Below are 26,711 nucleotides of genomic sequence, written 5' to 3'. Positions count from 1 at the left end.
TTGCTTAGTTACTTGCATTTTGGTATATATATAGAGTTTGATTAATGTATAGAACCATACAAAAAGGATTTCGATTAATTAGTGTATAAGATTTTTAGTCTATAAGATTTTTATGTGGACATATATAGAGTCAACGGTTAAAGCAACTCTTGGGTATACATATTTATCATGCAATGAGAAGTTACATTTTTTCTATATATAATGTGAGAAGTTATCTTTATCTAACTTCAGCTAAGTATGAATTAGTGCAGTTTTAATGCTCCAACTTAAGAGGTTCATCCTATGACAGTTGAAAGGTGAACAGCCCCATCATGTATACCAATTAAATGCCATTATTTTGATTAATTGGATCTGTTATAGGGACTGTGCTGCGGCCCTTGGTACTGTTTTTTTTTTCAGGTTTCATGCTGCTGCTTTTGTGTGTAGAAAGGGGACTTTTTCGTAGTTTTTTGGCTTGGCAGTCTTGCTTTCTGATGTTCCTACTTTTTGCATGGCAAGATTTACAGGAGACATGGTCATGTAGATCATAGATCAATTGCAAGTGTGATATCATCCAATGATCAGAAAAAGGAACAGAAGCAAAGAAATCAGTACATTTGAAAGGCAAAATCTCCACCACTTATACACACACATTAGTTTCCTTGTTGCCAAATACCTGTCTGATGACTATTAATATTTCACTCTCCTATTTTTTATTTAAGGAAAATGAATTTTATTAATGAATGTTAGGAATTCATGATATACTGATCAAGAAAAATATTTTTTCCTATGTAAAATGCAGAAGAAGATGCGGTGCAAATTGAAGGTTGTGAGAAAAATGAGGAGTCCGTGTGTGTCTGTTAAATTTGCAAGTTCATACATAAATAGTATACACATTAAGAAAAGAAATAACTTGCTAATGACATGCACTTGTATAAATTGATTAAGTTTTATTTGTATTGTGTTAACAATCAAAGTATTAAGAAGGACTAAGCAGCAGTAAATAAACAAATGTTCAACTCATATAAATAAGTAAAAAAGTGGTAGAAAGGACAAAGAGGTTGTCCAACCTTTTATCATGGGTTATTTAACTCTATGACACAATTATTGCAAACTTTGATTATTATTAAACGGTAGAAAATTGAGCAGATAATTGATTTTCCGAAACATACAACGCAAATCACCACATGTCACTTTGAAATCCAAAACAAAAGCGTGAAACCTTATTACAAAACTGATCCCTATAAAGATATGAGATCTAAATGTGCAAAGTTTGAAAGCCGATTAACAAATGGAGCACAGTAAACGACTAAGCCAGCAAGAAATATTTATGCCGACTTCTCTGTTTTGATCTTTACAGATTTTGTCTTCCTAGAGTTTGTAGAGAGATCTCCCTTTTCACGATTGGGCAATGGTGTTTCAGCATCCTCGGATGATCTTTTATTCTTCAACTTGCTACACGGAGTGTTGTTGACCTCTGCCTGCGAGATATCACCATTGGTAGAATCTCCAGCTTCAAGATGTTGTTTCTGGGTGAACACATTACGTTGGTGTTTAATTAACAAAATTAAAGTACCCAATTACACATGATCATTAATGCCACAAAACATACCTCAACTGGGGCAGATTGGCCGACATCCTCAAGAGTTTCCGGTATCCTGTCCTCTATAACAACCTCTTCTGCGCAAGACTAAACAATTGCGGAATATTTAATTAATTGGACAATCATAACAAATTAATCAATTATTGATAATATAAGACACTCAGATTCCTCTACCTTAGCATTGTGTAGAACCTTAAAACGACCAATCAGATCAACATCATCAGAACTTCTTTTAACAGAATAGTTACGCCAACCGTGCGCTAAGTTACCATCTGTTACTTCTACCTTAAATAGCATCTCCTTCCCAATAAAAACGTTCAGATCCGATGGATAATCACCTTGGTTGTTGCCCTTGCGAGGAAAAAATGATGTAGCATTAATATAAAATATCAATAGCTCTTGAATTATAATGCAAACGCATCGTGAGAAATGCACAAACCTGATTCTGAATTTCAATGAGATCTTGCACACTTCTACCAACATAGTTCTGAACATTGCGATCGAAAAGAATGAAGCTCGACGACCCAGTGGGGTCAATCACCTGAACATGGACTTTGTACCTGGTCATTGAAAGCGCACAACATTTATATGCAAACAACAACGATGCAAAAGTATGCTTTCAAACAATTTTCTGTAAAAATGAAGATACCTTGGCACCGCATTCCTACTTTGATTGCATCTAGAACAGAACATACGACCAGCAACAATTGTAACTCTTCCTGCGCATCTGGTGCATGCTTCATAATACCAACCGTGTTCGGACTCAATGTCACAGACGGTTCCCAAGACAACTCCAACGCATTTCTACATTTATAAGACAATAAATATAATTCAATTAGCATGTTTGTAAACTTTACAAAGCCATCAGAACAGTAAACTTTACCTCTTGCGACTCAATCAAATCTTCTATTGTCATCATTTTTGTTTGCATAAGGTCATCTGCTAGCGGAACCAAAAGGGAACCTGATGCTTGACTAATGCCTTGTGTCATTTGGGTCTCAAGACCCTCAATTCTGGTAAAACACAAATTAAATCAAGCCACCGGTTTGGAAATCTTTAACAATGGCATAAATTAAAATTAAAAATAGTCACCTTTTTCTATACTCAACAATGTCTGGCAAAGTATTGTCAAGCAAAATCTTTGTACCATGGAATGCGTTGCACACTCCCATCGTACCGTAATATTTTTTCAACTTTGCCAATTGAATAACAACAACTGGCGGCAAGATTTGATCCTCTGCTGAAAGGAAGTCATTTATTGTCACTGCGTATGCACCCCATAGTGAACAATGCACTCGGTTGCCGCTGCAAAAGGCGAGTAAACGAATTGCAATGAATGAACGCATTCATAAGTTCAAAATAATTAGCATGAATTACGACTTACCCTTCGTCCTCCAAAGTGAGATCAATTAGCTTGCTGGTCCTCCCATTCACCTCTTTGTCCTTCATTTCATCTTTCTCAACAATATGTCCTATAACATCTGTAATAAAAATGAATATATCTAACCGCAAAAAACATATACATGAAAATTACCGCACTTTTCAAAACAGTATCATTCTTTTTACCAACGTATTGTCCTTCATTTTTAGATTGTACAATCACCATGAAGTTTACGAAGTCAAAATGATAATTAGGGATAGCATCATCATCCAATCTTTTCCAAGAAGTATTGTGCAGCAAATTAAGTTTATATCTATGACGGGTGGTCTGGAATTTTGGGTCATTGCGCGTTACCAAAACATTTTCCACCTCATAGGTACAGCCCTCTGTCACCAGCCCCTTCACTTTAGGTATCAAACTTTTCTTGGCTGTTGCCTGAATCTTCCCATTCTGCGAACGGATATCATAAATGAATGAACAGAAAAATCTTGAAAACTAAATAAACAATTTTGATCATACCTTGTCATCCAATAGCAACATGTGAACAAAACATTCTTCATCAGCATTGTTGAAGTCTGTAACGGACCAAAGGCGCAAAACACGAACCTTGAGTTTCAACTTAATCTTTCCTGCAACAATTGCTGAAACAGGCGTGTACATGGCTGCCATATCTTTCCTGCGATTTTTTCTTATGTCTAGATGTTTCAAAAGATGAAGATGCAAAGCTTCTATTATTGAGTATTTATATGAAACACAAAGAAGTAACGGTTTCTTAAGCCTTTATTAATTTGGCACTATTGCATAATAATGTTCCACGCTATATAAATTAATTATTGAGGAAATGGGAAGGGAAAAATGATGCTTGCACTTCCAAACATCATCGGTTATAAATTTTTCATTTTCCAAATCCAAGAGGCTTGCTCATGTCATCATGAAAGGCATTCAATCAAGTAACGTTTACAGACACCAATAAAAAAAAACGTCTCAAACCATCAATTAAGTAAACACTATATCTCATTACTTGTTTTTTTTTCGCTCAAAAAGAAAATATATAGCTTGCCATTAAATAAATAACTACCTAATTCTACAACCTTTCAAAACGCACGCTTGCAAGCAATTATATGCATTCAGTTTCAAAACGGCTCTTTTTGAGGAATATGTGCCAGCCCTAATTCTACAAACCTTAATTCTGCAACCTTAATTTAATGCAAGCGCAATTGAAGAACCACAATTCATTCAGCTTCAAAACGCAAGCAATGATATGCATAAATGTTGGCTTGCTCATGTCATCATGGAATGCATTCAATTAAAAAAAATGTTTCAAACCATAAATTAAGCAACCTTTCCATATCATTTGGATTAATATTAAATAATGTTACTGATCAAACTTTCACTCACTTGTTTTTTTTTTCGCTCAAAAAAAAAATATGTCAAGCATTGACTTAATCATTCATTTAAAATATATGTCAAGCATTGACTCAATCATTCATTTAATTGATTTGCGTTAAAACTTTCACTAATAATTTTAAATATAATGAAAGTCTGATAAGGGGCATAAACACCATGGAATATATGGAATGCATTCAATTAAAAAAAAATTCTCAAACCATAAATTAAGCAACCTTTCCATATCATTTGGATTAACTAAAATGCACACATTATATCTCATTACCTAATTTTAGATATTTTTGCAAATATTAAATAATGTTACTGATCAAACTTTCACTCACTTATTTTTTTTTTTTTCGCTCAAAAAAAATATATGTCAAGCATTGACTTAATCATTCATTTAAAATATATGTCAAGCATTGACTTAATCATTCATTTAATTGATTTGCCATTTCCACACATATCAAAAAATAAAAATCAAACTGGTTTTTGGCTTGCTCATGTAACGTTTACAGACACTAATAAAAAAACAAATAATGAAATATATAGCTTGCCATCATAAAATAAAAACCAAAACGATTTTTTTTTTAAAGAAAAAATTAAAATGTTGGCTTGCTCATGTCATCATAGAATGCATTCAATCAATTAAGCAACCTTTCCATATCATTTGGATTAACTAAAATGTATAGACTTTATCTCATTACCTAATTCTAGATATTTTTTTTTGAAAGGAAAAATTACAAATGTTGGCATTTCCACACCTATTAAGCAATGTTACTTTCACTTGCAAAGGAGGTATCAAATATAGCTTGCATCCTTTTTTTTTCGCTCAAAAAAAAATATATAGCCTATTTCTGCCAAGCATGGATTTAATCATAAATTTAATTGATTTGCCATTTCCACACTTATCAAAAAATCAAAATCAAAATGTTTCGAAACCATTTTGCTAATTGAATTGCCCGTGGAAAGTGTTCAAAATTGGAATATCAATAAACTCAAGCATGATACTAAATTATAACATCCCATAATAGATACGAACAAATGATGGTCACAAACACAGCCTTATTACATTTTAACAGCATCAGGAAATTTCAAAGATACCAAACGACAAAAAACATAGTCTTTTCAAAAAACATAACGAAAACGGCATGCAACGACCACCATCCAACACTTGTCCGCACAACAATCCAAAATATCCTTTGCTGCTAACGGATCCAAGTAACAAAGAGAGTCAAATTCATCCCCACAGCTGGAGCCCCAACCACCACACGAGCACCTTCCTTAATTCTCCGAGCCTTAACCATTCGATCCCACCCTCCACCAATCTTGAAGTTTGGATGAGGAGTCATTGAAAACTGCAGAGTGCAATCCCAAAGGTTTCCATTATCATCCACCAACCCAATAGCAGTAGTTTCTCTGTCCAAAGCCATATGAGCAAAACCAAATTCCACCAGTTCCTATGAAGAAAAAGGGCGCAATTTCTATCAAGCAATTACACACAAATACGATTAAAAAAATACGCAAATGCAATAAACCATACCAAATACCCAGACATAACATCCTCAGAACCAAGTTTCTTTTCATAGGTAAGCTGAAAGTTATACCCATCATGCGAAAAAGGTCGGGGAACAAACCAGTCAACAACAACCGGAACAACATTGCGTTCAACCTTGAATTCCATTGGCGGTGTAAATGTTGGGCAGCGAACCCTCTTACCAAACCTATTCTTCACTCGAATATCAAACCTTCCATTCCCCATCCAGACAATTGTAATCCAAGCACCAAGTTGTAACTTGTAAAAATCACGCATAGCGTGCCAGCCCCTAGTCAAATAAATCCCTTGATTGTTCCTCTCCACCAGGACCTCAAATTGATTGTTGTTTTGATCCACCAGAGTTGCATATTGTTGTAACTGGTTTCCAAAATCATCGGAAAACATCATAGGAAGCATTATCGCACCCTAAACAAAACAACACCATAACTTAGATGGACACAAAGACAAAAAAAAACCTAATATCAGGAAAATAAGCAACGAACAAACAAATAAACAACTCACATAGTCAACGTCCATCTCAACCATATAGGTGCGGTATTTCAAGCGAAGGTCATTCACCCTAATCTCCATATCAGTAGTTGGATTGGCATACAACGGCGCTGCAAACATTTTTAAAAAATTAGTGCTGCAATGATTTTAAAAAATAGAAACCATGAATTAAAAAGTTCCAGACTTTGGAGAACCACCTATCAACATTTGATATGAAAGCATAGCTTGCATGTTATGTTGGTGCGCCATGAACCCACAACAGCAAAGGAAGGATGAATGAGCATCAGAAACTCTCAATGGATGAATATATAGCAGGCTGGCAACTCTTGAACTCCTGGAAATGGCGACCCATTGAACTGAGAATTGGGAAATCAATGCACATCCGTTTTGAAACTGAATCATCTGCTGTGATTGAATGCATATCATTGCTTGCGTTTTGAAGCTGAATGAATTGTGGTTCTTCAATTGCGCTTGCATTAAATTAAGGTTGCAGAATGAAGGTTTGTAGAATTAGGGCTGGCACATATTCCTCAAAAAGAGCCGTTTTGAAACTGAATGCATATAATTGCTTGCAAGCGTGCGTTTTGAAAGGTTGTAGAATTAGGGTTTCTAGAATTAGGGTTGGCACATTTTCTTAACATCCTTATTAGTATTAGAAATAAGTTTGATAAACTCCACCCTATTCTCGGAACCTTGACTTAGGGGTGTTCACGGTGCGGTTTGGTTCGGCTTTGAGGCTAAAAGTCATCCAAATCGCAAGATAAAAAAGTATGCGGTTTGGTGTGGTTCGGTTGTGTTTTAAAATGAAATCCGAACCAAACCAATGCGGTTTGGGTTGGATCGGTTGATGCGGTTTTTTTCGATATAATTTCTTTGTTGTTTCCAACGTTAAAATCAAGTTAAAAATCTAAAACACAACATATTTGCAACAATGTTTTAGATTTTATCCAACAATGTTTCCAACTACATAGATCAAATTAGAAATGTGGACAAAAATGAATTCTTTTTTATAAGAAATGTAAAAGATTAAGATTTTATCAATATCTAAAGGTCCATGTAGCATATAAATACATTTTTAAATAAAATATAAATACATTGAGAACAGAAACCCTAATTTTGGAATATTTTCTCACTTGGTTGTTGTAGAGAAATGGCGCAGGTTAGGAGCGATGGGGAAGAAGACCGAAACGACGTCGTTTCTTTTCATTCTCTCACGGAGGAAACAACCACCACTCAGAGGCTGCGCCGGCCGGAACCCGAGCTTCCCGCTCTTCCCTTCGATCTTCTTCCCGAGATTTTGTGTAGGCTTCCCGTCAAATTACTCATACAGCTTCGATGTCTCTGTAAGTTCTTCAATTCTTTACTTTCCGATCCCAAATTCGCAAAGAAACATCTTCAATTGTCAACAAAACGCCACCACCTTACGGTAAAATCCAAGAACAATTTGGGTGAGTTAGTTCACTATGATTCCCCAATCCGCTCGGTTTTTATACGCAGACACAACTTTACCCTCCTAGCACTCTCACAAATGGACGTAACTACCTCACCCTACTGCACTCTTGTGATGGCATCTTTTGTGGTATGCTCAATAATGGTTCTTATTTTTTGTGGAACCCTTCCATTAGAAAATTTAAGTTATTGCCTACTTTGGAAATTCCATCTAGAAATCATCCTTTATGTAGCTTTGGTTATGATCATTTTAATGATAATTATAAGGTCGTCGTTGTTTCTTCGAAAAATGAAGTTAGTGTTATTACTTTGGGGACTGATTATTGGACAAGAATAGACGACATCCCATATTATTACTACATCCCTCGAGCTGGAATATTTGTGAGTGGCACTGTTAATTGGTCCGCACTGGATGAATCAGTTTTTAAGTTTTTCATTCTTTCTCTTGATTTAGAGAAGGAGTCATATCAACAGTTTTTCCTACCTGATTTCGAGTATGATTTGTCGATCTTGGGTGTGTTGAGGGATTGCTTGTGTGTCTTTGAAACTAGTTATATATATTGGGATGTTTGGATTATGAAGGAGTATGGAAATAAGGAGTCTTGGACTAAATTGTACAGTGTCCCTAACATGCAAGATCGGGGTTTAAAAGCCTATACTGCTTTGTATATTTCTGAGGATGATCAGCTATTGGTGCAGTGTTATGAGATTGATGCTGAAAGTAGCAACATGAAGTTGGTTCTTTACGATTCCAAAACTGGTACTTTGAATATTCCTGAGTTTCAAAACAACTATGAACAGATATACCCAAAAGTCTACATTGAGAGTTTGATATCACCTTAAGCTGGGATTCAACTGCAACATATATATGGTTAGATTTATTTTTGTTTGTGTTATTTATTTTATTATTGGTGACTTGTTGGATCATTGTTAATCAATAGTTGATACTTGATAGAATCTCTAGGATTTGAGAATTAGAAGGAATGCTGCATATGTATGAGTAATTTCTAAGATGATGAAAAGGTTAGGTTGTTAACAGGATGTCAACATGTTTAGCATTATGAGTGTTTGGATATGTTAGTCATAAATTTTCAAAAGAATTTAACATGTTATTAATTTATTGGTAACTTTGTGTTGTTAATGCCTAACTGATCATATAATACATTCAGTTTTCAGTTTTAAATTACGGGTTACCATCACCACTCAGTTGGTTTTGATGGTAATTATTATTTGAAACATTTCGGGTTCTGTTTTGACATAATACCGGCCTTTTAATTGTGCATACGATTGACTTTTTTTGTTGTTGTTCCCGCTTATTGTTGTCAAGTTTTTTATTTGCTGGGTTGAAATGTTAACATGGTTTAGGACTTGCATTTATTCCGTAGCTGCTAAGTATTCACGGTCTGGTGTGTTGATAGAGATGTGTGGGAGATTGAAAAAACTGAACGAATCGTAACAGGGGACAGACAGAGAGTAGTGATTCAGAGAAAAATAGCTGCAATGTTGCATGCTACATAAATAGATTGAGTGAGTGGCCGTGCTTGCGGCACAAAAAAACGATTCATTTTTACAGCCCTGGCTGCGATTTTACAAATTCACGATCTTGGCTACGGTTTTCCCAAAAAGTGATCTTGTACAGGATCTATTGTGGGGGACGATTAAGATCTCACGTTCTTACACGATTTAAATTGTGATTTTGATAACCTTGATAGTATGCATAAATTCGAATTGACAATGAGAATGTTATGGTTTTTATGTTTTATCTCTTGCTTTTTGATAGTGTTTAATGGATTACTAGATAACCGATTATTTTTTTTTGAAAGAAAGTAGCTTATAGCTTTTCATTCTAAATCAAAGAACCAATACAAGAAGGTATAACATTAAAGTCATGGGGACTAGCTAAGAATGTAGCTTCTTGAGCTAAATTATGAGCGACTACATTCGCTTGTCTCCTACAAAACACCACCTTGGAGTTTTCAAAATAAGAAATACACCATTGCCTACAATCATCAATAATGGCTCCGAATTCGGAGATGTCATTGTTTCCTTTGGTAAAATAGTCTACAACCCTCTTGGCATCTCAAAATCAACATTTGGGAGTTGTAACTCATGTACCCATTGAATAGCTTGTGACAGACCCAATGCTTCACCTATATCCGATACACACACGCGGACTTGACCACATCGTCCTTGCTTTCGCAAAATTCCCGACTTCGTCTCGGATACGCATACCATAACCAACAACATTTAAGTGAGCCGAAAAGGACGCATCCACGTTGCACTTAAAACTACCCCTGCTCGGTTTCTGCCACCTAAACTGACCCTGCTGCATTTCTGCACTACTGCTGCCTGCTAAACTGTTGACCGGATGTGTATCAGCAGCATAAACAGTGCTGTTTGCTGCTGTCCACCCATTCAGCAACTGCTTTGCTCTCAACTATTGATTTGCTGCTCTCAGACATGTGTTGTCAAACTTGCATGTTCATAACCGATTATTCTTGTTGAATGATTAATTTGAAAATGAAAGTTGTGTATATTTTAGACTTTTATTTGCAGGGGTTTTAAGGTTGTTTTGCTGCTAAGATATATGGTCATCATATTGTTGTGCAAATGATATTATTGAATTCTTACACGCAAGCAACAGTGTACAATTCCATAGCATTGGTGAAATGGCTTGAATATGATTGATATGGTGTCCTAGATTTTAATGATGTTTATTTCCATATGTGTGTTTGCTTTATAATGTCTCAATAATTTTATTTTGATTGCACCTGAAGCCTCAAAATAGACTTATAACATCATAGTTGAAATGTCTCTTTTTCAGGTTGGTTGTGTTTGTTCGTTTCAATACAAGGGTTATTCGCTGGCTGCCTGAAATGCTTAGGTTCATTTTGTGGTTTGGAGCTTTGCTGCAAATGGCGGTGAAAAAGGGTAATAGTTCTAATGTTGTGGAATTCCTAAGTTCAGTTTAATTATTTCTTGTGGAGTCAAACTAGATGAGGTGAAAAAACTATTATGTTCTGAATAGTTAGGAAGAGCTTGTCTCCGACTTTTTTATTGTATGTTTGTACGAAAAATACAATCTTGAAAGTCTAAATTAACTGTTTGACTTGTATGTTTCACAGTGTTATTCTTGTTGCAACAGAAAAGAGTTGTACTCTCCTGTTCCACATGTTTATGTTAGGGGTACCCCCATGGCAATGTTGTGTGTTTGATTCTGATCATCTCTGCATGTTTCATTTTGAAACCTCATGACATTTTATCTTTGTTTGCATGACTATGTCATTTCAACTCTTATCTATATTTATTAATGCCGGCAAAATGGCTACATGAAGTTTCCAGAAGTTGAATTGTGGTTATATGGTCCGTGAAAATTAAGTCTGGAGGACAAGGCTATATCATATGAATAAAAAGCCATAAGGCTAGAGATCACAATCACCATATAAAGGTTTTGATTTTGATTCTCTTACCTGTCATGTTTTTGTTTATTTATGTTTCATGAAAAAATGTGATAAGATGATATGTAGGACCTTTTTCTTTTCTCTAACAGCCAATGGTAAGGTATCCAATCCCAAAAGGTGTTTTAATAAAAAAAAAACGGTACTGTGGCACTATATTATTCTCTACTCTCAATGTTACGGACATGCCATATCAAATTTATTCATTTTTCATTTTCTATATACTCTGTACTTATTGTACATATGTAGATTCAATAGCCTTCCCTTAGAGTAAGAGTCTTTGTAATAGTCCAGTCTTAGTTAAGCTAGTCCTTGATACCTTTAAGAACAATTGCACATCCTTATGAAGAGAAAGAGCCACCTGAGAATCTGTGTTCTCCAAACCAATTCTAAGCCATATGTTATGGCCATCAATTCTGCATGTAGACTGGTTGAAAAAACATTGTTTCGTGCAAACACCATGGAAGTACCCATCTGCCATGAGGACATTGGCTAATTTAGATGTTATTTATCAGGTTCATCGTTATCTTCAAAAGACATCTTGGTTCACAAAAAAAATCTATAAGTTGTGTCCCTCTTTGAATGTTCAGTACATAAGTATGCTTCAAATTAATGACGAGTATGAATATTTGACATACAAACACGCGTTTTTATAATATTTTTGATCATTTCTTCTTGACAATATAAAAAGAAATGATAATCACTATGAAAGGCCAGAATCTCACCTTTTAATTGGTTGGTATATGCAAGCTACCTGTATCTCCCCCTTTTCTGAATTCTCGTGTTTGAAAGACAGATGCAGTAAAAATGGTCTACGGAAGGGGTCAAACTCTTACAACGTGACGAATCAAGGTTCGAATATCGGTTGAGAAATGTTTTCACATTTAGCATTTGACAAACCATCAATAATATTGCCTCAGGTGGAGGAAACCCATGGAAAGTGGAAACCAAAACAAAAATGCACCTTCGAGAGTTGGGTCTAGCGGATTGAATTAGACTCTCACACTGTGAAAATCAATAATTGAATTTTGATTAAGGAATGTATCCATAATTAGTGTGCGACACATATAAGAAAAAGGGTCTTTGCTAAATGTAACGCAAAGAATAGGAATATCTAATAAGCATCACACAAATTGTAATGATTTGACTATTACTTTTTCTACCTTATCCATTTCTCTTGTGATCTTTTTTTTTTTTTATACAAATGTCCATGAAATTTTCAGATTCTCTAATCCAAAATGAGTTTCGCCCTGTTTTGGGGTAGAAAAGTGAGTCGTTTTTCACCAATTTAGATAGAATGTAATGTAACGCAACGTTTCGTTTATTGCCCGATTTAAACGGAGATGAAATTAAAACTAAATAAATTTGTCAATTTAAAAAGCTACTCTTACCAACTTTTCATCTGAAGCTTTAATTAAAAAAATTATTTGAAGTTGTTTTTAGATTTTGTTTGTAGATTATGATTATTTTAAAAAACTTTAAAAAACGAATACAATACTCTTTAAAGTAATTTTTTTTCTTAAAAAAAGTTATAATAAACGGTCTCATACTACCCGTTTGTTACATATTAAAATTATTGTGATTTTATGATTGAGTAATTTTAGAAGAAAAAATAGAATCTATTTTGTATTTGTATATCGTAATAAAAAACATTTTAAAAAATAATTTAGTTTCTTTGAATGCAACTATATAAAAGATTTTTTATGTTATAAATTAGCTCGATATCTTGACACCTATTTTATGTCTCTTTTAAAAGTGATTTTTTTTTGTTACAAAAGACACAATAGAACAAAATATAGATGAAGTGTGCTATCAGGTGGAATAACAATAATTTTGATTGTGCTATCCTCAATGTTGACGGGAATTGTATTAGCAACCCGATTCGAGCAGATTTTGGTGGACTCATTCGTAACATTGCAAGCTTTTTTCTAGCAGGTTTCTCAGGCTTCCTGCCTTCCTCTTCGGACATCCTTCAAGCCGAGCTGACAACTATTTTTCTTAGTCTCTCAATGGCAAAGAAGATGGGGATAGTTGAGTTGGTTTGCTACTCGGATTCCCTCCTCTCCATCAATCTTATCGTCGACAACACTTCCAGGTTCCATGTTTATGCGGTTCTCATCCAAGAGATTAAAATGCTTCTTTCCCAAGCCAACTATGCGCTTTACCACACTCTCCGGAACCACTTCAGATGTTGGTTTCAACCTCCACCAGTCCCCCTGATGACTTGCTTCCTTTGCTGAGGAATGATGCTATTGGAACTTAGTTCCTGAGATCTTAGTTTTTCTTGTTTCTGCTTTTACTGTTTTTTGTTTTTTTGCCATTGACAATGTAAGAATTATCCGATGTGAGGTCGCCATGGATATAAAGAGAAGAGCCGCACAACAAAAGGAAATCATGATTTGGAAGGGGAAAAAGAACATCACGCACCACGAAACGCAAAGAAGCGGAGAGGCACATGGACATTAAAAAACAACAACACCGAATGAAAAGAAATTGAGGAGTAACGCCAGTAACAACAAAATTTTATAGGTTTATTTTCTTTACTATGTTATTCCTTTGATCATGTTTGGATAATTTCCTTTGATTAGGTCTTCGATGATTTTAATTTGAGCTGTTTGAACCATATGATTGTATAAACTTTTTTCAATGCAATTATAATCTAGTTTTATTTAGATTTGCTTGAGTGCAACTCTTTTTGTATGTTTACGAATGAGTACCATCCCTAACTTTTTAAATATATGAATTGATCTTAGAATTTAAATTACTACTAGCCATAACTTTGAAATCTGACCTAGGAATCTGAATAACTTAACGGATTAAGCTAGAGATAGATAATTGTTGAGTTATGACATTTACATTAAAGTTCGTATTAAACCTTCAACGGCTACGAAATGATCTAAGAGATTAGGATGTTTTAACTTTAGAAGAGGGTTCTGAGTTAAGAGATTGATCAGAACTATTTGGTTAATTTGTCGTGAAATTATGATAATAATTGTAGAGACTAGATGCAATCACCAAACAACGAGAATTAATTGATTCGAATGACCTGATCACTTTATCTCTGTTATTTTCCAAAACAATTTATTTATATTTTTAGTTTCTATTAAACTCAAATATATGCTCAGCATACTTATTATAATTAAATTGCCAAGTTGAGATTGAAACAATCATGTGCACACAAACTTGTAAATTTTATTGTTTCAATGCATTTTTAGTACACTTCCTAAAAGTTTATCAAATAGCTTATCTTAAAAATCACTTTTCGATAAATAAATTATTAAACTTAATTTTTATTGTGATAAACAAACAAATACAAAATAGTATATACTCTCTTAAAATCTCTAAAAATAATATCTAAATTACTGAATGCTAATTTTTTTTCGTAATCTATAACAAATGTGCCTTAAATATATCTTATGTGAAAAGTATAATGAGTATAATATTAGCGTTGGTTCTTTTCAATCTACTAATCTTAAATTTCATGTTAGTGCAACTGCAACTTACTTTAAGCATTTGTTCAAACATCGTTTTCCTATAATTGAATCATGTAGTGAAACAAACCTATTACTTTGTGTTTGGTTATGTGATGATAAATTTGATTTTGATTAGATTTGAGTTAAATGTAAAATGAATTATGTTTGAATACATTCATGTCAAAGCAAGTTGGACATATAATAAAAAATAAAAACCATTTTTAGAGATAAAAATGCAGATCCTTACATCAAATTAGAATCAATTCTAAGAGAAAAAAAAAAACTTCTAATTGGTAACATCCAAACATATAACATCGCACATGTATTAGATGTGTGCTACCATGTGATAAATTTCTACTCAATTGTGATTCTAAATCCAGCAAAAAGTTTATACAAAGGTTTTTAAACACGATTTTTTTACATAGACTCATTTTGCCTAAGTCGAATTGACTCGTAAACTCGTACGAGTTTACCTCATGTTAAAATAACATTAAAATTATTATATACATAACATGTATACTTGAATAATACTACAAAAATGCGGCAAAGGCTACGGTGCATGACCTTCATGGGTCTCCCACCGGTGTATGACCCTTTTTTTTTTTTTTGCAAAAGTGATGTGAACCATTAGATATAATCTTAAGATTTTCAATGGTTGAGATTAGTAGGTTAACTCACCCACTAATTTTCAAATTTTTTATTATATATATTAATTTAATAAATACAATTGATTTTGGAATAAATTATAAGAAAGTTTCTTGATAGTATGTATGATAGATTAACAGTGGACACCTGTCTTTGAAAATTCTCCGTATACAATAATTTTAAGAGCTTATTTGATATAAAAAAAAATGCGAGTTAAATTGAGATTAGACTATTTTGTGACATTTACAATTTTACCCATGATGTATGTTTAAGAGTATAAGTGTTTATGCAACGTAAAAAAATAACTTCAAAATACATGGTGCCTGAATAAATAGTAAATAACAATTTTATAGTAAACAGAATATCATCATTGTTTGCTCAAAAAAAAGAAGAATATCATCATTGTTACATCTAATACCGGGTCGATAATTTCAATACAAATTTAATATGATAATTTATTTAATGGATCCATAAGTTTAAGACAAACGGAAATATTATCTAATGATATATATATTTTTTGAATAAATTATCTAATAAGAGTATAAGACACCAATTTAAATTATTATGTATTGTCATACTTGTATTGTATTTAATGGTCATATCTAAATAAATATTATCTATTATGTAAACAATACTTTGTTCTTGTACCAAAAAAAAAAAAAACAATACTTTGTTCTTCGGTTTTTTTTATAAACAAAGAAACTATTTCTGTTTATGTCATTCTTTATAAATTACTCCCTCCGTTCTATTTTAAGTGTTTTTTTAGAAAATTAACACCAAATTAGCGTTGTGTATTTTTACACTTTTTCTACCTATTAAACCCTCATTTTAATCCACCAATAAATTCCTATTTGTTTGCACACACTTTATCTTTCCAATAAATTTAATATGTTATCGTTCTCTCGTAACACACTTCAATGGTAATATTGTAATGCATTATCCAATAATTTGCGCTCATTTTAACATTTTCATACCAAATAATTCGGTTGCTCCTTTAACCATCAATGAAAGTTCTTATATCGTGATAATTATCAAACCAAATAACATGACGTATCATTATCAATCCCCTCAAAAAAAACAAAAACATAACCTTTCTAGATTCGGGTAGGGTTTGGGTATGGGTTTGGTGTGGGTATATATATCCATGTTATCCGTGCCGTACCTGTATTATGAGATCGGGGAAAAGTTAAACCCATACCCAAACCCAGTCAAATCAGGGAAAACCCGTCAAATCGAGGTTGGTTTGGGCGGGTACTCATGGACACGGGTTTTGTTGCCATGCCTTCGCATTGGTGATATTCCTACTTACAAAAGACTCATTCATTGAATTCATTATGTCACACTACATAACTAGATATCACCTTCATCAGTTAACAACTTAGCTAATTCTTATCCAAACCCACAAATATTCATTATAGTACTGCTTGTAGAGTTTTCAAATACCTTAAGCATTGGCTTGTCCATGGTCTATTCTTTCCGGTAGACTATTCTATACAGTTACATGGTTTCTCAAATGAAGATTGAGATGAATGCATTTATTATAGGATATATTTCTCAGGCTCATGTTTCTTTATTGGTTCTTATCTCATTTCATAGAGAACCAAAAAGTAAAATACCATTTCTAGATCATCATTTGAAGTTGAATATCGGGCATTAGCTGTTGCAACTTGTTAACTCATTGTTAACCTGTAATTTCGAGACGCTCAATTAATGCAGTCAATGAGGTTTGACTTTTGTTCATTTAAGAATTAAAGGTGTTATCTTTAGCATGAAGATTTCGACATGGTCTGAGACTTAGCAATTGGAAGAATTCAAGAATTTTGAAGTTCGACGAAAGGGTATTCAGAGAGAAGAATGGTCGAAGCCAAGCAGTTGTTGTCGAAAGGAAAATAATTCAAATTCAAAAGCAAGAGTTTCTTAAGACGTGGGGAGTTGGCAGTTTCCATTGAAGACCTTCAGTTTTTAGCAGTTTAGGTCAAATGATTTCAAATTGTACCTTCCATTGTAACAAAAAAAAAATAACGATGAAGTGTCAAATGATTAAAACGTTACATGATTGTGTTTTTTCTAATAATTATTTTTTATGTTTAGAGAAAGACAATAATCAATAATGATAAGGGTCCGTTTGATTCTAGAATTAGGAGGGGAGGGGATGGATTTTAACGGAGGGGAGGGGAGGAGAGATATTTTAAAGAGGAAATTTTGTCTTGGGAATGATGTATTCAACACATTGAAAATTTAAAAAGTAATTTTTTCTACCTAAAATTTGTAAATTACTTCTATTTTTGAATCATTAACGAGTGCCCTTAGGGCACTGGTTTGCAAGACCCTTTAATTAAAAATGTGTTTGGTTCGCAAGGGGATGAGAGAGAATTTAAAATTATTTTACTGTTTTACCCTTAAATTTAATTAAATAAGGATAATAAAGTAAAGAAACAATAACGATGTAATCGATAATAACATGGTGTAGACAATGAAATAATGGATTAGTAATGTGATCGTTACAAGTAGTAATAAAAGTTGTTACAAGGAAAAATTGTTTTTTTTAAAGAAAGGAAAAGTTGCTACGTACAAGGATAATAATAATAATAATAATAATAATAATAATAATAATAATAATAATAATAATAATAATAATAATAATAATAATAATAATAATAATAATAATAAATGTTGTTATAAGGATAATATTGAGATTTTAAATTAATCTAAGGATAATTTTGGCAGTGCAATAAAAATTGAACCAAACAGTTCAAATTTAAAAAATTCCCTCCCCTCTAAAACTCTAGAACTAAATGGACCCTAATAAAGTTTGTTATGATCCAGTCTAGCAATAATAGGAATATAGTTTGTTATGATAGTAATTATAGGGAACCCAGTTTTTATATTTTATGTATAAATAGATCTATGATGCTTTTGAAAAATCAAGAGTGACTAGTGGATAAATTGTAGCTCAAATAATGCTCTTTTAAACCATAGTTTTAAAACTCGGCTCGGACATTGACTCGGTAGGGGTACCGAGTCACTGGGTCAATGGTTGAACCATTTTGGGTCATTGGTCGAACCGCATGGGCAAAGTTATTATGCATAAGCTATTTCCTTATGCACCGTGCATAAACACTTCACAACCATCAGATTTCATCCAAAGAATCAGACAACAACATCATGATCCACCCCATCTCTCTCTGCATTCCTCTCTCAACCGACCTCCTCCACCACACCCTTCATCTTCCGTCCACCCCATCGCCGTCACTTCCGTTCCTCCACCGCCGTCAACTCCGTTTCCCACCGCCGTCACCTCCGTCCTTGTCCTCTGCCTCCCTCTGATTCACTTCTCTCCCTCGCCGCCATTCTCTCCTGACACCATCTCACTCCGCCGGAAAGACCATTCGTCGGCGTTCTCACAACCCACCTTAACCAGATGGCCATGGATTCGCCGGCATTTTCACATCTCACCGGCCACGACCTTGGCGGATCCGGATTTGTTTCAGGTGAAAGAAGGTCTGTGAACAACAATAGATCAGTGTAGGAGTGGAGAGAGAAGGCGGAGGAGAGAGACACGGGCGGTTCTATTTTCAATTGCACCCTGCTGGATCAAAGAAAACCATTAAGTACATCTAATGGTTTTGGAGTACAACTCACAGAAATCATTTCCACAGCAAAATGGTTTTGGAGTCCAACTCACAGAAACCATTTCCACTGCAAAATGGTTTTGGAGTCCAACTCACAGAAACCATTTCCACTGCAAAATGGTTAATGCGTTGGGACTTATGCACGGTGCATAAGGATTTCCTTATGCACCATAACCGCTCCCGAACTGCATGACTAAATCGGATCAACTCGGATGACTCGGTTAGATAACTCGGTCTTGAGGTTAAATTTATATAGCTATTTAACCGGATTAAATCGGATTGAATCGGTGACTCGGTCACTTTAAAAACAAAAATAATGATACATGTAAAATAAAAATAAATATACAACAATTAATTTTATAGGCTAATTGTTCAAATTCAAAACATAGTGATAACTCAAAAAAATTGAGTTATAATCAAGTAGTTGTGAGCAATGACATAGTGGTTTTTGTTGTCATGGTGGAATGTTTTTTTTATATCAAAAAATAAAATAAATAACGTTTTTTCTAATCAAAATAAATTAGTGGTTTTTGTTGTCATGGTGGAATTTTTTTTATATCAAAAAATAAAATAAATAACGTTTTTTCTAATCAAAATAAATTGAAAACATACATGAAGAGTACCAGCTTCAATTCTTTCAAAATGTGTACCAGCTTTAAAAAAATAATAGCGTTAAAAAAAAGGTAGTGGATTCTTAAAAAAAAAAAAAAAAAAAACTAGTGGAATACAAAGTTTCTTGTAAACATGAGTGTTTGAAAATATAAAAAATAAAAAGTAAAATTTATCACAAGTCTATAAGTGGCGTATTGGTTAAACAACTTTGCCTAATTGATGGGTCCTGTGTTCAAGTCCCACCTGATGGGTCCTGTGTTCAAGTCCCACACATGCCAAATGAAAAAAATTTATGCCAAATAATTTTCAAAAATTTTTAAAAAAATAAATGGAAGCGCGGTCAAAGGTAGACGTTGACTCGGCCGGTTTGCTCAAACCCGCCGGGTCACCGGTTTTCACCGGGTTTGGCCGATTTTCACCGGTTAGCACCGGTTTAACTGCATAACCGATCCATTATGCAAACCGAACCGGACACCCCACCGGTTCCCGGTTGGACCGGTCCGACCTGCCGGTCCGAGCCGGGTTTTAAAACTATGTTTTAAACTACGGATCTCACTTACTAACACCTATTTCGTTCAATAATGTCTACCCGAGCAGAGTACTCTCTTTCTCGCTCTTTTAACATAGTATTTTTTTTGGCTAATTTTCAAAAAAATTTTAAAAAATAAATGGAAGCGCGGTCAAAGGCAGACGTTGACTCGGCCGGTTTGCTCAAACCTGTCGGGTCACCGGTTTTCACCAGGTTTGGCCGATTTTCACCGGTTAGCACCGGTTTAACTGCATAACCGATCCATTATGCAAACCGAACCGGACACCCCACCGGTTCCCGGTTGGACCGGTCCGACCTGCCGGTCCGAGCCGGGTTTTAAAACTATGTTTTAAACTACGGATCTCACTTACTAACACCTATTTCGTTCAATAATGTCTACCCGAGCAGAGTACTCTCTTTCTCGCTCTTTTAACACAGTATTTTTTTTGGCTATAACCTGTGCATAATGAAATGGCTATAACCTGTGCATAATGAAATTTGTTGTTCTCATTTATGTTTAGGCTGAAAAACACCAATAAAAGACGTAAATACCCCTCGATAGTTAAATGCAGCTGGATTAAAAATCCTTGGTAGTTAACTGCCGCCAATTCCCTTTTTCCCTCGACAGTTAATTGTCGATGCATCCTGATGCCTCTGCATTGACAGAAACTTCATTTTCTGGACCTGTTATGTGTTTTAAACACATAAGTGACATAACACACAACCTATTTTTTATTATATTTTCACATCAGCAGCAATAATAAATTATCAACATTTACTTCAAAATAAATGCAAATTACCACGATGAAATAAAAACGTACCAACGTCAGTTAAAATACAAAACGTCAACCAAACACGAACAAAAGTCATCAAAGTATGAAAATGAAAAGAGGAAATTTGAACCAGTGCCCCCGGGGCTTTGGTTAAGGAAGCCAAAAGAGAAAATTTTAACTCAAAAAGTAACACTTTTTAAGCTTTTAATGCAATGACAACACTACTTTCAATGCAAATACTACCATATTTGATTTCTTAATCAGTGCCCCGGGGGCACCGGTTAACATTTCCCAAATGAAAATAACAAAGCTTGAAACCAACAACTCCTAAAACTAACAACATAACACTACTCCTGCTGCTGCTCCTGCTCGGAATGCTGGCTCCTCGGCCTCCAGACTCGCCTCCTGGTCAACATCGGTGCGATTTGCATTGCTCAGGGCTCATCACCTCCTGACCCAACTGCTTATCAGCATAGTCAACTAAACTTAAAAAATGGATTATTTTTTTTTAATAATAGTGATCATAGCTCGTTGGTGACATCAATCGATCTAGTTTTTGTTTTTGATTTTTAGTTTTTGGTTGATATCAATCGATCTGGTTGGATATTAAAAGTCAATTAATTTGACTTTGACGGCTTAGATGTCATCTAGAATCAGAATCATGGTACTGCATAAAATTAACCTAGAAGACTGTTCGTGGAAAATGCTTAAATTAGGAATTTTGGACTACCATGTATGTAAGTGTCCTTACTTCGAGAAAAAAATGTATGTAAGTGTCCTCGCAAACATTTCGCAAACATTTAATAGTTTCAGTGTCCCACGTCATTTTTAAGTGTTCTTTTCATTTGATGTATTAAACGTAATTTACACCATTTCAATAATCTCAATTTGAGTTAACCTCGTAAGAAAGTACAAAGCAAAAAACATGTTCTTAACTAACTTTCAGCCTTCGTCTAAGTTGGGCCACCAAAACCAAATTAGGTGGTTGGTTACAAAGATCACTTTGTAATTTGTTTAAAATTAAATTTTTTTTTTTTGAGAAAATTTTGTTTAAAATTATTGATTCTTGCAAGTCTATCAAATTTAATAATATACTCCACCTTCCAGCCACCTTCATCTCTCTCAAATAGCTAACTTTGTTTTTTTATTTGAACCGGATATTCTATGTGTGGAAGTCTAGACATTATTATATCCAACCGAATGGAACCACAATAATAAATAAAGTTTATTTAAAAGATTTAACACTGTTGTACTTCCTTCGTCTCAAAATGTAAGTAAAAATGAGTCAACATAAGTTGATGTATTTGGTACAAATTTTGAACCAAATACATTAACTTTTGTTGACCAATTTTTGTTTATATTTTAGGACGGAGAGAGTATTTTCTTGTCTATATTCGAATCTAGATAGATCTTTGATATAATATGAAGTGATCTTTTTGTGTAAAAAAATATGAAGTGGTCTTTTATCATCTCATTTATGCTTGGTTCAAATAACCAACTTTGTGTTTGTCTACTATCTACGCTAGATTATTCTTTATATATTAAAATTAAGTAATAATGATGGATTAAAATAAAAAGTCGTTGATTTCTTGTTGCTATACGGTAGTTCCAAAGCATGCAAGCAAGAACAAGGTAAACGCAAGCATTATTTATCATTTCTAGTTGACCATCACTGAACCACGGAGTTGCAATATATAAAATTGAATAAGGACCATAAGGATATACCCCTCAAGAAGAAGAAAAGTAAGGTGTTAGGAATATTCTTATTCTAGAAGCAGACCAACTAACTATGGGTTTACTTTTTGTTTTTATTTGTATTTATTTATCAATTAACATTTTACCTTTATTTTAATTGTAAATTTGTAGTTAAATATTAAGTAACTTTCTGAAAAAGAATAAAGAAAGTATGTTTTAGCAACAAGAGGAGGCATGACAATACAAAATTAGTAGTGCGTTAATTGTTTGATTCTAAAAAGTAAAACCGGTCATGGAGTAGGTAAAACAAGAGACAATACAAACCCTGCTAAACTAAAGAACAATATTTTCTTACAAGTATGTAGACTATTAAATCCCCCAAACATGTGTTTTCACCTGCTATACTCGATCTAAACATCAGGATTTCACTCCTGCTCTCCCACTAAGGTCGGTGGATGTTTGTGAGTAATCTATGTATTTTAAAAATGTGCAGATTATGTTTGGATGAAGATGTGACGTTTCCATCTCTTATGGTTCTAGGACAATGACTCGTTGATGCTCTCCAAACTCCCTGATAAGTGGTATCAGAGCATTGGTTAGGCTCGGTAGGTAACAGTCAGGGGCGGAGGCACATACAACATAGTGGGAGCACATGCCTGCACTATGTTTTGTGAAATTAATTAGCACTACATGTCTATATGTTGAAATTTTACCAAGCAGCCCACACTAATCTATCATCCAATTAAAATGTTAGAAACTTCTCTATTCCACTCACATAGAACAAATGACACACACTTCAAAATTTCAATAATACATTTGTTTTTGTCTCACATCCATAATAAAATTCATTAAAGAAAACGCAAACACTACATATAATACAAACCTATCTTACTTTTAGTTTCCTACATTGTTGATCTTTTAAAGGTTAAACCCCCTATTGTAAATTGTAATTTGATATTTTCAATCTTATACATTTATAATTTATTTATTAATGTAATGAGACGGAACATATATTATTAGTTTGTTGACCTTAAATTTGTGTTAATGGTGAAGCTTAAGATACTCAGTTCGTCCGGCATGCCTGAAAACCAGACTCTATTCAATGTGTTGTTTCACATTGTTGTTGTTTCGCTTCTATTCAGTGTGTTGCACACCCTCTATATGTGAAGTGTCATAAACTGCAATTACATTTTCTTGCTAGTTCTTTACTTTAGTGTGATGTATATTTATGTTTTCAATAAAGAAATTATATATATATATATATATTGGTGCCCCCACTATACAAAATTTCTGGCTCCGCCACTGGTAACAGTAGCAGGATCCTAGTGTGGATCAGACTAATGATGTGGCTGCGTAACACTTAAGGGGAATATTATTCGAATTCAATTATATGAATGATTAGTTTCGCATTGAGTGACATCTTTAGGTTCTATTTTACATGGTTTGTTTTGTATAAAAACTAAACCCTTTAATATTTTTAGCAAAACGGAAATTACTCCCAAGTGATTTGGTTATCAAGAAAACAAGTCCAAACTTACTCAACTTTATGTCATAACTAATTTCAAATTTGGCATGAAGATAAGTAAGATTTGCTCTATAATTAAACTTGATACTGGTTAACAATTCGACATTAACAAGTAAATTAGGTTAATTCGTGTATAGTCATAACTACAAATCCATATTATTAAAACCCACATACAATTACACACTATTTAGTTCTTGCAATAATAATATTTAATGATTTTTTTTAATCTTTTTATCTTTTTCTATTTGCGTATATCTAAATAATTTAAGTTTGTGTTGTGATCATCTATGGTTGTCTCAACCATTATTGAGGCCTAAACCAAACTTTAAGAATATTGCCTTTTAAAACAAACACTTTTTTAATAAGAATGTTTATATAAATTGACTTTTTTGCTGTGAAGCCCGGATACGAGATACGATACGGATACGATACTGCACCGATACGCCGATACGGGAAAATTTCAAAAATCAAGATACGATACGGCTGGGATACGTTAATAAAAAAAGTATATAATTAAATGTACAATATAATTATAACCATTTTTTAATATGCGAATATATTAACAAACACAAGAAACCAGGCTCGTAGCACATTAACATAAATATAAATAATATTGACGATTAAGAGAGTGATCATTAGTCAATTACATACGCAATATATACCAAAAAGAGCATCATCAGTGCTATACATCAATGCTACACTATATCCAAAAGGAACATTGTTAGTGCTATACTATATCGATCTAAAAAAGAAGCACTATATCCAAAAAAGAACACATCAGTACTAAGAGTTAACACTAACATGTAACTAACTTGTACAATATAATGTTTTTATTCTTATTTTTTTTGAAAAAAAAAACAGAAATCAAAATAATATAAAAAAACACAAGTATCCGTGAGTATCAGCACGTATCGGAAAGTATCGGATAATTATTTTTTTTAAAAATAAAATTTAATATTTGGATACTCTCCGGATACGTATCGGGAAGTATCGGGCAGGTATCAGTGCAGGATACGCAGGAGATGCGATACGTCATCCATTTTGAAGTATCGGGGCTTCACAGCTTTTTTGAGATACAAAATTGTTTATTAAATTATCATAATCAATTTCATTTTAGATTGTTTTTTAAATAGATAATAAAGTCGAATAATTTGATATTTGCTGAGACATTGTCGATTTTAGATAAGATTTATTAATTTTAGTTTTGAAAAAACTACATTACACAGAAACAACAGTTACAAAAATTATTTACACTATTCTATAAGCAATATATTCATTGGGAAAGAAACAATTACGTACGTCAATTGGTGGATCATTTTCTTCTTGTAGATTTTCACTTAAGATGTTTATTTTAGTATATAAATATAATCCGTCGATGTTCAATTGTGAATTGCAAAATTGGCCATAGAAAATTGCAATGTATAGCAAAGGACACACGTTTGTTAAAGCAATACCAACCATAATTAAGAGTGTTATTTATGTGTTAAAAAATGGTGACTTGTGAATCACAAAACTAATACACCCTCCGGTCACAAATATAAGCAAAAACTTACTTTTTAGGTTCATTCAATAAATGATGTATGTGGTCTAATTAATAGTCCACATACATCATTTATTGAATGAACATAAAATGTGAATTTTTGCTTATATTTGTGACCGGAGGGTGTACTTTTGTGGCAACAACAAACGTTATAAAAAGATGAGAAGTGTTATTTGAACAACCATTTGGTGGACAACTTATGAGACAACCATAATTTACAAAGGAAAAGTAGGTATTGACACGAAAATTAAAGCAATAGAGAGATAAAGTAAAAAATAATGTGAGTATGAGAGAGAAAGTTGTCACAAAAGTTGTCAAAAAATGGATGTTCAAATATCATTTCTCTAAAAAGATAGTTACTATTTGAAAGTGTAATTCATTAGTTAGTTAAATAGTTACTTTGATTAATGGAGTTTTAGAGACTTTACTTAAGTTACAAGTAATTGCCTTGTTTATTAAAAAGTTTGTTATTTTTTGCTGTTTAAATAAGACTTTCCCTTCTTCTCAAACCCCATAATTTTTCATTGTAATAATAATATAAACATATATCCTGAGTCTAAAGCAAGAACTTTACCTATCCAATGGTTGAGATGTCCATGTGACCACCACACAAATTCAGTAAATTAAATACTTCCACCAAATTACTTCATTATATATTATATATATTTTCATGTCCAAGTTTAAACTTCTATTATTAGATTATTATTATTATCACTATTCACGAGTAAAATACAAACAGATTGCCACTGGCGGCTGGCACTTTGACTGAGTTGAAATGTCATGTGATGTGTGACCCCTATTTTCAAAATTGGAAGCTCTGCAACAACTAATGCATCTGTCCTTTCTTATAGTAACTATTTGTCAATTTTTACATTATATTTAAAATATTAGTAACATAATTAATACATACGTATAAAATATTACTAAATTTATTACTAAACTTTTTAAACACAAATAAAAAAAACACAAACAATTTCTAAAAAA

General features: G+C 33.4%; 4 protein-coding genes across 4 annotated transcripts; 2 read left to right on the top strand and 2 right to left on the bottom strand.

Annotated features, from left to right (window-relative positions):
• Nucleotides 1-1,307: 1,307 nt before the first annotated feature.
• On the bottom strand, nucleotides 1,308-3,632 carry LOC146935177 (replication protein A 70 kDa DNA-binding subunit B-like). Its single transcript, XM_085749014.1, has 10 exons — nucleotides 3,483-3,632; nucleotides 3,149-3,413; nucleotides 2,967-3,063; nucleotides 2,675-2,887; nucleotides 2,466-2,595; nucleotides 2,232-2,386; nucleotides 2,022-2,142; nucleotides 1,757-1,933; nucleotides 1,592-1,669; nucleotides 1,308-1,508 (listed from the first exon to the last, which is right to left on the bottom strand). The coding sequence occupies exons 1-10, from the start codon at nucleotides 3,630-3,632 to the stop codon at nucleotides 1,308-1,310; spliced, it is 1,587 nt and encodes a 528-aa protein (XP_085605140.1).
• Nucleotides 3,633-5,393: 1,761 nt separating this feature from the next.
• LOC146935176 (uncharacterized) lies at nucleotides 5,394-6,303 on the bottom strand. The gene is made up of 2 exons (XM_085750337.1): nucleotides 5,893-6,303; nucleotides 5,394-5,809 (listed from the first exon to the last, which is right to left on the bottom strand). Exons 1-2 carry the CDS (start codon nucleotides 6,301-6,303, stop codon nucleotides 5,558-5,560), a joined length of 663 nt encoding a protein of 220 aa, XP_085606463.1. The 3' UTR covers nucleotides 5,394-5,557.
• Nucleotides 6,304-7,495: 1,192 nt separating this feature from the next.
• Nucleotides 7,496-11,046, top strand: LOC146935175 (F-box/kelch-repeat protein At3g06240-like). The gene is made up of 2 exons (XM_085750338.1): nucleotides 7,496-8,716; nucleotides 10,670-11,046. Exon 1 carries the CDS (start codon nucleotides 7,978-7,980, stop codon nucleotides 8,686-8,688), a length of 711 nt encoding a protein of 236 aa, XP_085606464.1. The 5' UTR covers nucleotides 7,496-7,977; the 3' UTR covers nucleotides 8,689-8,716; nucleotides 10,670-11,046.
• Nucleotides 11,047-13,102: 2,056 nt separating this feature from the next.
• LOC146935174 (uncharacterized) lies at nucleotides 13,103-13,543 on the top strand. Its single transcript, XM_085749013.1, has one exon. It carries the CDS (start codon nucleotides 13,103-13,105, stop codon nucleotides 13,541-13,543), a length of 441 nt encoding a protein of 146 aa, XP_085605139.1.
• The last annotated feature ends 13,168 nt before the right edge of the window (nucleotides 13,544-26,711 follow it).

Source organism: Medicago sativa, chromosome 3, assembly GCF_051527215.1.
Source record: "Medicago sativa cultivar Bolivia chromosome 3, Bolivia_mono, whole genome shotgun sequence".
In the NCBI taxonomy this organism is placed as follows: Eukaryota; Viridiplantae; Streptophyta; class Magnoliopsida; order Fabales; family Fabaceae; genus Medicago; species Medicago sativa.
This window is presented reverse-complemented; position numbering and strand designations above follow the sequence as displayed.